This window comes from Suncus etruscus, chromosome 15, assembly GCF_024139225.1.
Source record: "Suncus etruscus isolate mSunEtr1 chromosome 15, mSunEtr1.pri.cur, whole genome shotgun sequence".
In the NCBI taxonomy this organism is placed as follows: Eukaryota; Metazoa; Chordata; class Mammalia; order Eulipotyphla; family Soricidae; genus Suncus; species Suncus etruscus.
The window spans coordinates 90,945,685-90,958,248 of NC_064862.1; the positions used below are offsets into that span (position 1 = coordinate 90,945,685).

Consider the following 12,564-nt stretch of genomic DNA (forward strand, 5'->3'; position numbering starts at 1 on the left):
CAATGTGTGTGTGTGTATGTGATCAATCTCGGCCCTCCCTAGGGTGTTACTGCCAGAACGCAGATCCTGGAGTCAACCACCCCCGTCCCCCTTCCGGGGTTTGTGTGTGTGTTCAACGTGTGTGTGTGTGTGTTCAGTCTTGGGCACTCTTAGGGTGTTACTGTCTGTGTGTGTATGTGTGTTTTCAATCTCGAGTACCCCTTAGGGTATTACTGCCTGAACGCATATCCTGGAGTCACCCATCACTGTCCCCCGTCCAGGGTGTGTGTGTGTGTATTCAATCTCGGGCACCCTTAGGGTGCTACTGCCTCTGTGTGTGTGTGTGTGTGTGTGTGTGTGTGTGTATGTGTGTCCAATCTCGGGGCACCCCTTAGGGTGTTACTGCCTGAACGCATATCCTGGAGTCACCCATCACTGTCCCCTCATCCGGGGTGTGTGTGTGTATTCAATGTGTTTGTATGTGTGTGATCAATCTCGGCCCCCCTTGGGGTGTTACTGCCAGAACGCAGATCTTGGAGTCAACCACCCCCGTCCCCCTTCCGGGGTTTGTGTGTGTTCAGTGTGTGTGTGTGTGTGTGTGTGTGTGTGTGTGTGTGTGTTTAATCTCGGGCACTCAGGGTGTTACTGCCTCTGTGTGTGTGTGTGTGTGTGTTCCTATCTCGGGGCACCCCTTAGGGTGTTACTGCCTGAGTCCAGAGCCTAAACAAAACCCTTCAGGTTGCCGGGTGGGGGGCGGCGGCCTAGGGACGGAGCGTGTCCAGGGGGCGGAGGCCAGAGGCGCCGGCGCGCCCTCGGCGCTCGACCGGCCGTGCCTGCCGGGAGGCGTGTCGGGCGGCGGGGGCCGGGCCGGGGCGTGTCGGGCGGCGGCTCCTCCCCGGGCCGGCGGCGGCGGCGGCGCGGCGGCGGGCGAGGGCTCGGCGCTCGGCTGGGGCGGCCTGGCCCACAATGAATGGCCGCCGCGGCTGCCGCTGCTGCTGAGCCGGAGGCCGTCGAGGCCGCGGAGGCGGAGGCCGAGGCCCCGGCGCAGGCGGGGCGCGCCCCGGGCCCAGGCCCGGCCCCAGCCGCCGCAGCGGAGCCCGCCGGGAGCCCCCGGAGCGCGGGCCGCGGCGCAGGTGAGACGGGCCCGGGCCAGGCCCGGCTCCGGCCTCGTCTCCCCGGGGCGGCGGGGCGCCCGGGGTGGGGGGCGGGGGACCCCGAAGCCGAAGGGCGGCGCGGGCCGGCTCGGAGCGGCCGGCGGGGCCGTGCGGGGCGGCGGGGGGCGGCGGGCCGGGCGGCGGGGGCGAGGCGCGCCGGGGCCGGGCGGGGTGCGGGGGAGGGCGCGGGGAGGGGCCGGCAGGTACCGGCCCGGCGCGCCCGGTTCGGGTTACACACTCGGGGGGCGGCCCCGCGGGCGGGGGGCGGCCCGGAGCCGCGGGCGGGGTCAGGCGAGGTGAGGGGGCCCGGGAGAGGAGGAGGCGGTGGGCTGCGGATCTGGGGTTCTCGAGCTGCTGCGCCCGACTCTGAACTTGGGAGTGTTGCGGGGGGCCCGGGGGACCCCCAGGAACTCGTGGCACCCGGAGTGGGTTCGCCCTGCTCCAGCACCCCCTTGCTCTCTGACCTGGTGGTTGGCTCGCTCGGTGAGATCTGGGGCAAGTGGAGGGGTTTCTTCGCCTTGACCACCCCTCGGGCTAGCTGTCCGGCCTCTCCCCCACCTACCTACCCTTCGGGTATCTCTGTGCCCGGTGCTGGCCAGCGGGTGGGCGTTCGCGTGGGCAGCTTGGGAAAGAGTCTAGAGCCGGCAGCTTGGGCAGCTTGTTTACCCCGGGCCTGCCACCTCCCTCTGCACCCCGGAAATCTGCAAGGAGGTTGCGGGGAGGTCCAAGATACTTTGCCCAAGTCAGGTGGATCAAGTCCCAAGATGGGGCTTGCTTAAGCTGGCACCTGCTTTTGGAAGCTGAGGGCTCCCAGAAGCGCTGGGGATGGTTGGGGTGTCAGAGACACCCCAGGAGGTGACGGAGGGTGACAGAAGCCAGACGGGCCTCCACCCAGCGCTGGCCTTGGGGCTCTGCCTTCGGGCAGCCCCGCGGAGCATGCTGGGGGCAGATGAGCTCACAGATTGTTCACCGCCACCTGGTGAGCCAAAGCCGCCTTTGGGGTGCTGTGGGCAGTCCCAGCTGGGCTTGGGCCCCAGTCACTGGACAGGTCGGTGGCCCTAGCTGACCTCTCCTTGTGGGTGGGAGGCTGGATTCTTCCCCCACCTTCCCCTGAACACAGCTGCCCCATCTCTTAAGAGATGGGCCAGCAGCCTTGTGAACCAATCTTCCTGGGGTGCCCAGAACCCAGATACCCCATTTCCTCCTGTCCCTTCTGGGAGCCCAGAGGGGGAGATGCAGCTGCATTTGGCCTAGTTTGGACCCTTTTCACTTGTCTCTTCCTGGACCTCTTTGCCCCCCTTTCTCACTCGTCTGCCTCTGTGTCCCCCACTGGCCCGCTTTTTGGGAGGTACACTACTGGCTCTTGTTTGGCAGGTGTCCTGGGATCATCCACACCGAGTCTTCAGCCCAGCCCACCACGGGGCGGGAGCCCCAAATTCCAGTTTACACTGTAATGACAGCCTGCGTCCTGCATCCCGCCTCCTCCCTCTGTCTGGCCTCCTGGCTCCGGGAGGGGTCGGATCCGGGCCAGCAGCCCTGGGGGACCAGCCTTGCCCTCCTCAGGGCTGGCCGGATGCCGGCTGCTGCCAAGTAGGGCCCCGAGGGACTGGGGTGTCTGTCGAGGCCACCAGAGGCTGGGGGGGGGGCTGGCCAGGGAGTGTGGGCGGCCCAGCCTTGACCCCAGAGGTGTTCCTCGCTCTTTAATCTTCATCGTTTTCTCAGGAGCACTGAGGCACCCACAGGGACACAAGGGCCCCCTTCTCTATTCGAGAAACTGGGACTGTCATCCCAGGACTGCTCCAGGGGTCGCAGACCTCAGTTCGGGTGTCAGAGCAAGGACAGCGAGAACGTTAGTGAAACCAGACACTGGGACAGCAGAGACCCTGAGTTTGAGAAGTCCATGGGAGGGAACGTTCTGGGTATCCAGATAGGGCGCTTTGAGCCCTATCTTGCAGCTGTACCTGTGCTTGCCATGCAGAGGGATCCTCGGTTCTGGGTGGCAGGGAGCCCTCTTCCCGTGTTCTCATCCCCTGGATCGTTAGTCCCCAGCACCACAGAGCCCACTGTCTGCTCCCTGTTCCCAAGATCCAGGGGCCCTGCCTGAACACTCTTCTCTGAGCTTAGGGTCCCCCAGACGGTGCCTAGTGCCAGGCTCCATTTCTGCTACACGTATCGAGGGGGCCTCTAGGGGCTGAACCCCCAGGTGCCCGCGATGCTGCTTCTCCGACATTTGAGGGTCCCTGAGGGTGGCGTCACCTCCGGCTGAGTCTCAGCGGCCCTGAGCACAACACAGGGTAGAGGCTGGGCTGCCTCGTGTCCGGGGACACGGGGTCTCATCTGCAAAGCCCTGGGGGGCCACCCAGACATTCCTCTTTTAGAGGTGGGAAGACTGATGGTTACTGGGAGCCTCAGTAGAAGGTCCTGGTATCCACTGTTCCCCCTACTTCCGTGTCTCCTCAGGGCATTTGTACCTGCTGCCCCCACATGAAGCAGGCAGGGGGGCCACACCAATGGCTCCCTCCTAGGGTGATGGAGCAGGAAAGCTGTGCTGGGGGGCTTAGATAACCCCTTTTTTTCATCTGTGCTCCTCATCTGCTAGAGTGGGGCACTTGGTCACTGCATGCTGGGAGGCTGCCGCCAGCCTGGCCAAGCCTCAGGATATACAGGATAAGATGAAGGGGGGTTTGGGGCTGGAGCAGCAGCAGGGTGGGCAATCGCCTTGCACGCGGCCAGCCCGGACTTGATCCCTGGCATTTCATAGGGTCCCCCAGACACTGCCAGGAGTGAACCCTGAGCACTGCCAGGGTGACCCAGAAACCAATCTAGACAAACAACGAGGATTTTGTTGGTGGCTATGCCTGTGGCTTCACCCCTAAACTGTGCCGGGGCCTCTGGCGCTGGCCCGGGCCAGGGAGGGAAATGAAGCCAGCGAGGCTGCTGGAGTGGGCTTACTGGGACTCTGGGGAACGGAGATGGTAGACTGGGTGCCCAGCCAGGGTTGCTGTTGAAGATCCTGGATCAGGCCTCCCCTCCAGGCCAGGGTTCCTTCTCTTGCTGCCTCTCGGTACTTCAGTTTCTCTGATGGGGACTGGCCCAGAGTGGCATTGCTGTGGTAGGTATTTGTGGCATGTCCATGGGGAGAGTCATGAATGGAAAGCGCCTGCCCCAACTGGCTCAGAGGGGCCCCCAGAAGATGAGGGGGCTAAGTATGCCGAATTGTGTGATGTTGGGGTATGGCACTGTACCCCTGGGCAAGCAGGATTCAGTGGGGGGTTTTCAGCAAGGGATCCCGGTCCCCTCCCATCCACTCCCCACTCCTTGCTCCACACGTAGTGGGGTACGGAGACTGCAGTGGGGTGGTCTCTGGGACTTGGCCCTGCCGGGGCTACCACACCTGCCCCAGGACCCCAGCCCAAATGTTGAGGTCTGTTAGGGGGGATCAGTGCCTGCTGGGCAAAGTGTCTTTGCCTGGTGCAATTCATCTTTTGGTTTTGGGGGAGCCCAACTCTGTTCAGGGGCTGACCCGGTGGTGCGGGGACTCGGCCCTGCCCTCCCACGGCAGGGCCTGTACTCCATCTGCCCAGCCTGCTGTGCCCCATCTCTCTTCGGGAACCCTAGCCCGTGTGACACAGCAGATGGGGTGCCCTGTGCAGCGTGGGGCCTCTCGAGTGCACGTGACTTTTGGGGTCACTTCCGAGAGGAATCAGCTGTGGAAACTCACTGCGACTCACTAGCCACAGTCAACTGCAGGCTGGGGAATTGCACCCCCTAATATCTCTCTGGCCCCCTGTTGACTCATTTGTGTTTCCCGCATTGGTGGTTCAGATGCTCAGTGCCCAGGGTGTTTCTGTGAGCCCCCCCCACCCCCGTCTCCCGTCTTTGTGCCCCATAGGCCCTAAGGTCACACGGGGTGAAGGAATCCCATTTTCTGGCCCCAAGGCTTCCATGTCTTCAGAGTGGGGGTCGCCCTTCAGTGCTCCCCAAAAGAGCAGAGCCAAGGATTAACTTCGTCGTCTCCAATTGGTCGTGCACACAGGCCAGCCCGCTGTCCAGATTCTCCTGGGGAGGCTCTGTGTTTTAGGGTCACTCCAAGTGCTCGGGCCCAGCCCTAGCCCCTCCCTATGTGTGCACCATGTCCACCAGTGTTGAGCCTGACCTGCCCCCCTTCTCTCTATCTCTCCCTGTTGCTGCCCCGCCACAGGCGCCGCCATGGCGCAGACGCTGCAGATGGAGATCCCCAACTTCGGCAACAGCATCCTGGAGTGCCTGAACGAGCAGCGGCTGCAGGGCCTGTACTGCGACGTGTCGGTGGTGGTCAAGGGCCACGCGTTCAAGGCACACCGCGCTGTGCTGGCTGCCAGCAGCTCCTACTTCCGCGACCTGTTCAACAGCAGCCGCAGCGCCGTGGTGGAGCTGCCGGCCGCCGTGCAGCCGCAGTCATTCCAGCAGATCCTCAGCTTCTGCTACACTGGCCGTCTCAGCATGAATGTGGGCGACCAGTTCCTGCTCATGTATACGGCCGGCTTCCTGCAGATCCAGGAGATCATGGAGAAAGGCACCGAGTTCTTCCTCAAGGTGAGCTCCCCCAGCTGCGACTCGCAGGGCCTGCACGCTGAGGACGCACCGCCCTCCGAGCCGCAGAGCCCCGTGGCACAGACATCCAGCTGGCCAGCCTGCGGCACGCCGTTGCCACTGGTGTCGAGGGTGAAGACGGAGCAGCAGGAGTCGGACTCCGTGCAGTGCACACCCGTGGCCAAGCGCCTGTGGGACAGCGGGCAGAAGGAGGGCAGCGGCAGCGGCGGTGGCAGCCGTAAGATGGCCAAGTTCTCGGCGCCCGAGCTGGCGGCTGGCCGCCCCCCACAGCCCCCGCAACCACCCCAGCCAGCCCCCGTGGGGGCAGGCCCGGCAGTAGCGGTGGGAGGGGGCCCTGGAGCAGCGCCAGGCCCCGTGGCCAGCGGGCCCAGCACATCGGAGCGGACCAGTCCCGGCACGTCTAGCGCCTACACGAGCGACAGCCCCGGCTCGTACCACAACGAGGAGGACGAGGAGGAGGACGTGGGGGAGGAGGGCGCCGAGGAGCAGTACCGGCAGATATGTAGCATGTACACCATGTATAGCATGATGAACGTGGGGCCCATGGGTGAGCACCCCGTGCCCTTGCCCCCGCCTGCAACCCCCTTCACAGCCCCCACACCCCCTCACAGCCCTTCTCCCCCCGCAGCGGAGAAGGTGGAGGCGCTGCCCGACCAGGTGACCCCCGAGTCCCGGAACCGTATCCGGGTACGGCAGGACCTGGCATCCCTCCCGGCTGAGCTCATCAACCAGATTGGGAACCGCTGCCACCCCAAGCTCTACGACGAGGGGGATCCCTCGGAGAAGCTGGAGCTGGTGACAGGTGGGGGAAGCGGCTGGCCTGGAGGGAGGGAGGGGCCAGGGAGCCCCCCAGTGAGGGCCTTGACCAGCAGCTCACCCCCGGCTCCCACCCAGGCACCAATGTCTACATCACCCGGGCCCAGCTTATGAACTGCCACGTCAGCGCGGGGACACGCCACAAGGTCCTGCTGCGCCGGTTGCTCGCCTCCTTCTTTGACCGGTAAGTCCGGCCCTGCAGGTCTAGGGGACACGGTGGGGGGCTTCTCAGCCACTGACACACAGCCCCGTCCCTGCACACCCTCAGGAACACACTGGCCAACAGCTGCGGCACCGGCATCCGCTCCTCCACCAACGACCCCAGCCGCAAGCCGCTAGACAGCCGCGTCCTGCACGCCGTCAAGTGTGAGTATGGGGACTGGGGAGGGGGCAGGCTGAGGGCAGCCTTGGACATCCGAAACCCCGGCCTGGCTGTTCACTACCATTCCCCGCGCTGCTCTCACACCTCACACATAGACATAGGCACTCATGCACAAACACGTGTACTCCCACAGATTCAGACACACAGGAATACCCAGGTGGCCAAGGGCAGCCACTTGAGCCAGGGAAGCTGCTTTCCTGCTTGAGCCGGGCACTTGGGGGGGGCAGAGAGACATGGGTGCCTTCCCTGCTGCCCTGGACCAGCTCTGTTGTGCTCAGGGATGACGGAGCACAGCGTGGCCTGGGTCCAGGGCCGTAGTGGCACAGGGCAAATACCTGCTGCCTCCCACCTATCCTCTAGCTCTGTCCCAGGACTGAGCAGACCAGGCAAAGCAGGGTTGCTCGTTTCTGCTTCGGTGGGCCCCAAAATGATTCCATGCTGGCAGGTACCATGGGTGGGTATGAAAGGTTGAAAGCCCTGAGACTGGTGTCCTGGGACCGACCCATGGAAGCACCGGCCTCGCTTGAAGCCATCCCCGGTTTGGGTTCCATCCTCAACCACCTGGAGGGTCCCCTGAGTGATCCCTGAGCACAGAACAGGAGCCAGCCCTGAACCTCTGAGCACTGTCTGACAGAGGCTTGGAGTTCTGATTGGGGCTGTCTAGGGGGACTCGATCTGAGCCTGGCTCCGCGCCACCTCTCCCCCCCCCCACAGACTACTGCCAGAACTTCGCCCCAAACTTCAAGGAGAGCGAGATGAACGCCATCGCGGCCGACATGTGCACCAACGCACGGCGCGTCGTGCGCAAGAGCTGGCTGCCCAAGCTCAAGGTGCTCAAGGCCGAGGGCGACGCCTACACCGCCTTCATCGGCGACTCGGGCAAGATGGAGCTGGACATGATGGGCGTCGAGCATGGCTTCGACCCTGCCGATGGCGATGCGGGGCCCTCGGCCGAGGCCCTGCAGTGACCCGCCGAGCTCCTGCCCTGGGGGGCGCTGCATGCTCCCGGCCCCCCCACCCCCTGCCCCCACCCCACCCCCAGCGGGGCCTGCGAGGACTGAGGGGTGCAGGGGGGAGGGCGGCGTGGCGGTGGGTGCTCGCCCCACTTCTAGTGATCGGGGACTCGGGAAGCCCCCACGCTCTCGTCCCCTTGGGCGGGAGAGGTCCCTCAGCCTTTGCCCCTCTCGGCAGTCCCCGAGACTTGCAGAGGGCCTCCGGGGTTCTCAGGACCCCTCCACCCCTGCCCCTCAGCCCCACAGCACCCAGATCCCCCCAGTGCTTCCACATTTCCGAAAGCGCCTTCCCGTTTCCCTCGGGTGTCCCCACACCGGGGCATGGTCGCGAGGCCGCGGGACACGGCTGGACCACGGGGGACGGGCCCAGCATCCCGCATCGGACCCAGGTGGTGGCTGTGGTGCCTGGAGGGGTGCGGGGCGCCTGAGTTCGGGTTGCTGGGGGCACAGAGCTGGGGTGTGAGGGACTGTGCAAGGCTCACAGGAAGATGTGTGCGCGTGCAAGGAGCGGCTTTGTTTTCACTTGAGGGGGTTAGCAGGCATGGGAGGCCAGCCAGGGTAGGATGGGTTCAGGGGAGGGGCCGTCCCCTCACCCTGTCCCCAAGCCCAACACGGCTTCCAATATACCCCCCCATCCCCTGTACATACATAGAGCCTTTTCGTTTTTAGCGAAGATTATTCGCTTCTAGGATTCCTTTTAATTTTCAGACTAAAGGGCAGCCCCCAGGGGTACGGTTTGGTGTGCACTCTTCAGAGTGGGGGGTCCCAAAGGACACCAATGAGGGTGTCCTGGCCGTTGACAGGCCCATCCGGCCTAGCCCAGTTTGATTTGACATGTGACCTTGAACTCCAGGGGGTTCCAGGTTTTTGTGTTTGAGTTTGATTTTTTTTTTTTTTTTTTTTGTCACCGCTAACACGCACAGGAGCCTGCCCGAGAGCTCGCCCTCCCCATCACCTCCATCCCCCTGGGAGCGGCTGGTGGGCCCTCCTTACTTGGGCTCCTGGTGGGGTGAGGGCCAGCACCCCGCCAGCCCGAGTGGGTGGGACACCTATACCCCCAGCTAAAGCACAAGCACCTTAGTTCCAACCCTGCCCCACCCCAGCGACGATCCCAAAGCACAAATCCTGGTATAGGGAGGCGACAGGTGGGTGGCGGGGCTGGGGCTCCAGCCAGGTCTCCCCAAAGGAAGCAGAAGTCCCTGGGCCTTCCCCTCCTTCCAGGCCTTAGTGGAGGGGGCAGGGACTGGGGGAGCTCCTCCCTCCCACCCCCCTTGTTTCAGGGACCCCAGGAGGTACCCCTGGCTCCCGGGACCATGTGGAGCTGCAGGGAGAAGGGCCAGGCAGGGGTGCAGGGAGGAAACTCCTCATCAGGAGAGCCAAAGACAGGGTTGTGCCTTACCCAGGAGCCCCCCTGCACCCCGTGACCCCCACTCCCCCCCAGCCGCTGCTGACCCTGCCCGCCCCTCCCCGCCCTGCCTGGAGCTGCATGGACCCCCCCCTCCCCGGGCAGCCGGAAAGGAACACTAATGCCACCAAGGCCGCAGAGACTGGGGGCCCCCCCCCCTCTGTCCCGCCGCTCCCCACCTCGTTCACGCCAGACAGGCGGACCCCTGAGCCGGCCGCTGTCCGTCTGTCCCGTGAAGTGCCAAGGCCCCCCCCATGCCCCGCCGCCCCGCACCCTGGGATGGCACCGACTACTGTACGGCGGCCGCCGCGGGCCATGTGAAGCGCTGCTGGCGGAATAAACGACGCCTTTGTAACAAGCCTTGAGTGTGCCTGCTGCTGGGGACGTTGGGGGGTGACTTCGGGGTATCCCCTCCAGCCTGCACCCTGTGTGCATAGCAAGGACAGGTCTAGACTGGCAGGGATCCGGGTGCAGATAGCCCCCAAAAGGATGAGGTGCAGACAGCATTGGTCCCCAGCCTAGGGGCTGAGACCACCTGAAGTTGCAGGTTAACCTAGGGTGCATGCATGCACTTCCCAGGGAGTTGGGGGAGCGCTTCGGCTGGAAAATACAGGTTGGGGTGCAGTCCCGCAAGTTCATCAACAAAACCAGGGAAACAAGGATTAGAAAAACGAATTTTATTTCCAAATGGCACATAAGGTAGGTCGGTCGAGGCAGACATGGCTTGTGGGGTCACGGGCATTATACAAGGAGAGATGGGGTCCCACTCCCATTTTTTTTCCAGTGGCTTTGGACCACACCCAGGGGCGCTCAGGGGTTACTCCTGGCTCTGCGCTCAGAAATCGCTTCCTGGCAGGCTCAGGGGACCATATGGGATGCTGGGAGTCAAACCCGGGTTCATCCTGGGTCAGCCCAGTACAAAGCAATCACCCTACAGCTGTGCTTCTCCACTCCATCCGTAAGTGCACTTGAAACAGGGTTGGTATCAGGGCACTAGCCCCGAGGGCCCTATGGCTCTGAGATGGGGAAAGTCCAGGGGACAGACACAGTGAGGGTGCAGCGTCTCCCCCAGAGCAGAGGGCCCGGGTCAGAGGAAGAAGAGCAGGACAAGCAGGAGGAGGAGGAGGCCGACGAGCACAGCAATCGCGCACCACTGCCGGCGATCTGGGAGGGACGGGGCAGTGGTCACGGGGCGGGCGTGTCAGCACCGGCCTCCCCCACCCCGAGAGACTCACCACTGGTCATGCGTGACACTTTGGCCACCTTCCGGAGGACCCCGTCCATCCGGGACTGCGTGTGCTCCATGTCCTGCGCGAAGGCGTCCAGCATGCTGCCGAGGACCAGGACGGGGTGAGCACGAGAGCCCTGGGAATTGGGGGGTGGGGGGCCCGGCCCCGCCCCCGGCTCCGGGCCTCACATGGCCTGCTCGTCCAGTTCGTCCCCCACCCGGCTGGACATGTTCTTAAGAATCCGGATGCTCCCGGACACCATCTCCAGCTGCTGGTCCTGCTGCTCTATGATGAGCTGTGGAATGGGGGAACAGAAGCTGAGGAGGGACTGTGCAGGAAACCTCACGCCCCACACCTTCACACACTCCCAAACCTCCCGCGAACCTGCTGCGTGGCCGCCTGCTCCTCGATGTAGCGGGACGTGCTGGACACTGCACTGGCATCGAGCAAATCACTCGAGGACTTGGGGGGTGTGGATGAGCCTGTCAGGACCTGAGGGCGCACAAGCAAGTGAGAGGCTCAGGGAAAGGCTTTCAGGGGTCTGTGGGCATCCCAGCTTGTTACTAAGTAGACCGGCCTCAAGGCCATCTCACTGCCTCAGTTTCCCCATCTGTAAAACAGGCCGAGTTACCATCCTTATCTGCCTGGGTGAATTTGAGCCGCTCATCCACAGATAGGTGGCTATTACAGGATAATCTGAGGATGTGCACTTGGTTGCTGTTGGTGGTGGTATTCTTCTTGAGAAGTATTTTTTTGATTTGGGAGATGGAATTCCCGCTTCTAGCATGAAGGCCTGGCCAACACTTAGTTCTTTTCCCTCATCCAGCTTTGTGGTGGTGGTGGTGGGGTGACAACATTTGTTAAACCCCGACACCATCTTTCCCAGAAACGGGTAACATGACCCACCAGGCTCAGATGAGGGGAATTTAATGTCCTGGAGGCTATTCCCGACTCTGCTCAGGAGTAACACCAGGCAGTGCTCAGGGGAACCAAATTCAACGATGGGCGTTCAAAACAGGGACCACAGCATTGCAAGAAACTTCCTTTAACCCTGGTCCTCTCTCCTAGGCCTCTTGACCATACGCCTTATTATAAACACGAACACCACCTTACCTGTCTGCTGTTCTTTTCCATGATGGCCACGGCCGCTGGGCTGACCATATGGTCCCTCATTTCCTGGGGGCCAAGAAGCAAGCCACCATCAGAGTTAAATACTGCACCAAGCAGACCAGCCTCAGTGGGCTCCCGGGCGGGCAGGCCGGCCTCACCTGCACGGCCTCCCGCATCCGCTCCACGAACGCCTTCCTGTCCTGCAGGTCCTCCGCCAGGAGCTTGAACTTGCCGGGGTTGGCTTCCACGATGCGTGCGCCGGGAGTCCAGAGTCAAGGGCCGTGGGCAGCCAAGCCCCAAGCCCCCCCCCAACAGGGCTCCATCCAGCCCGCGGCCCCCTCCACCCTGCCCCCCGGGACCCCCAGGCCACCACCCCAGCCGAGGATATCGATGGTCTCCTCCAGGTCCTCCAGGTCCCACTCGATGCTGCGCAGGCTGTTGCGGAGCTCATTGGTCGTCCAGTCCAGCTCCTCGCGCCCGACGGCCGCGCCCTCCCGCAGCAGCTCGTCCCAGCGCTGGTACAGCCCCCGCGCCGTGTTCACCGCCTTCTGCACCTCGCTGCGGGCAGGGGCGCGGGGGGCAAGGCTGACCACCCGCCACAGTCACCCCGAACCCTCCCCGGAGCCCCTCAACCCGCGCGATCGCGCCCCGCGGGCCCCCACCCGACGCCGTGCCCGGATCGCCTGGCATTGGCACGCGGGCACCGGGTGGCAGCGGAGGAAGGAGGCTGAGCACGGCCGGCTCGGGCCCGCGCTCATCGCTCTCACCCTCGCACCACGAAGAACGGGTCTTCGACGGACATGTCGCCGGCACGCCGGAGGCCCAAAGGACCCCTCCGATCACCGCCTGCCCGGCCCGGCCCGGCCCGGTCGGATCCCGGGTC

General features: G+C 63.9%; 2 protein-coding genes across 2 annotated transcripts; one reads left to right on the top strand and one right to left on the bottom strand.

The window, feature by feature from the left end:
* Positions 1 to 5,305: 5,305 nt before the first annotated feature.
* NACC1 (nucleus accumbens associated 1) lies at positions 5,306 to 9,700 on the top strand. The gene is made up of 5 exons (XM_049788420.1): positions 5,306 to 6,273; positions 6,355 to 6,528; positions 6,621 to 6,726; positions 6,811 to 6,908; positions 7,639 to 9,700. Exons 1-5 carry the CDS (start codon positions 5,343 to 5,345, stop codon positions 7,890 to 7,892), a joined length of 1,563 nt encoding a protein of 520 aa, XP_049644377.1. The 5' UTR covers positions 5,306 to 5,342; the 3' UTR covers positions 7,893 to 9,700.
* Positions 9,701 to 10,189: 489 nt separating this feature from the next.
* Positions 10,190 to 12,537, bottom strand: STX10 (syntaxin 10). The gene is made up of 8 exons (XM_049788434.1): positions 12,449 to 12,537; positions 12,070 to 12,239; positions 11,840 to 11,934; positions 11,685 to 11,747; positions 10,956 to 11,063; positions 10,760 to 10,866; positions 10,578 to 10,672; positions 10,190 to 10,506 (listed from the first exon to the last, which is right to left on the bottom strand). Exons 1-8 carry the CDS (start codon positions 12,481 to 12,483, stop codon positions 10,430 to 10,432), a joined length of 750 nt encoding a protein of 249 aa, XP_049644391.1. The 5' UTR covers positions 12,484 to 12,537; the 3' UTR covers positions 10,190 to 10,429.
* Between the last annotated feature and the right edge of the window lie 27 nt (positions 12,538 to 12,564).

Coding starts and splice junctions, on each gene's coding strand:
- NACC1 (XM_049788420.1), top strand. CDS start 5,343: ATGGCGCAGACGCTGCAGATGGAGATCCCCAACTTCGGCAACAGCATC. Junction 6,529..6,620: donor GAAGCTGGAGCTGGTGACAG/GTGGGGGAAGCG, acceptor GCTCCCACCCAG/GCACCAATGTCTACATCACC. Junction 6,727..6,810: donor CTCGCCTCCTTCTTTGACCG/GTAAGTCCGGCC, acceptor GCACACCCTCAG/GAACACACTGGCCAACAGCT.
- STX10 (XM_049788434.1), bottom strand. CDS start 12,483: ATGTCCGTCGAAGACCCGTTCTTCGTGGTGCGAGG. Junction 11,935..12,069: donor GGACCTGGAGGAGACCATCG/ATATCCTCGGCT, acceptor CTCCCGGCGCAC/GCATCGTGGAAGCCAACCCC. Junction 10,507..10,577: donor AGTGTCACGCATGACCAGTG/GTGAGTCTCTCG, acceptor CGTCCCTCCCAG/ATCGCCGGCAGTGGTGCGCG.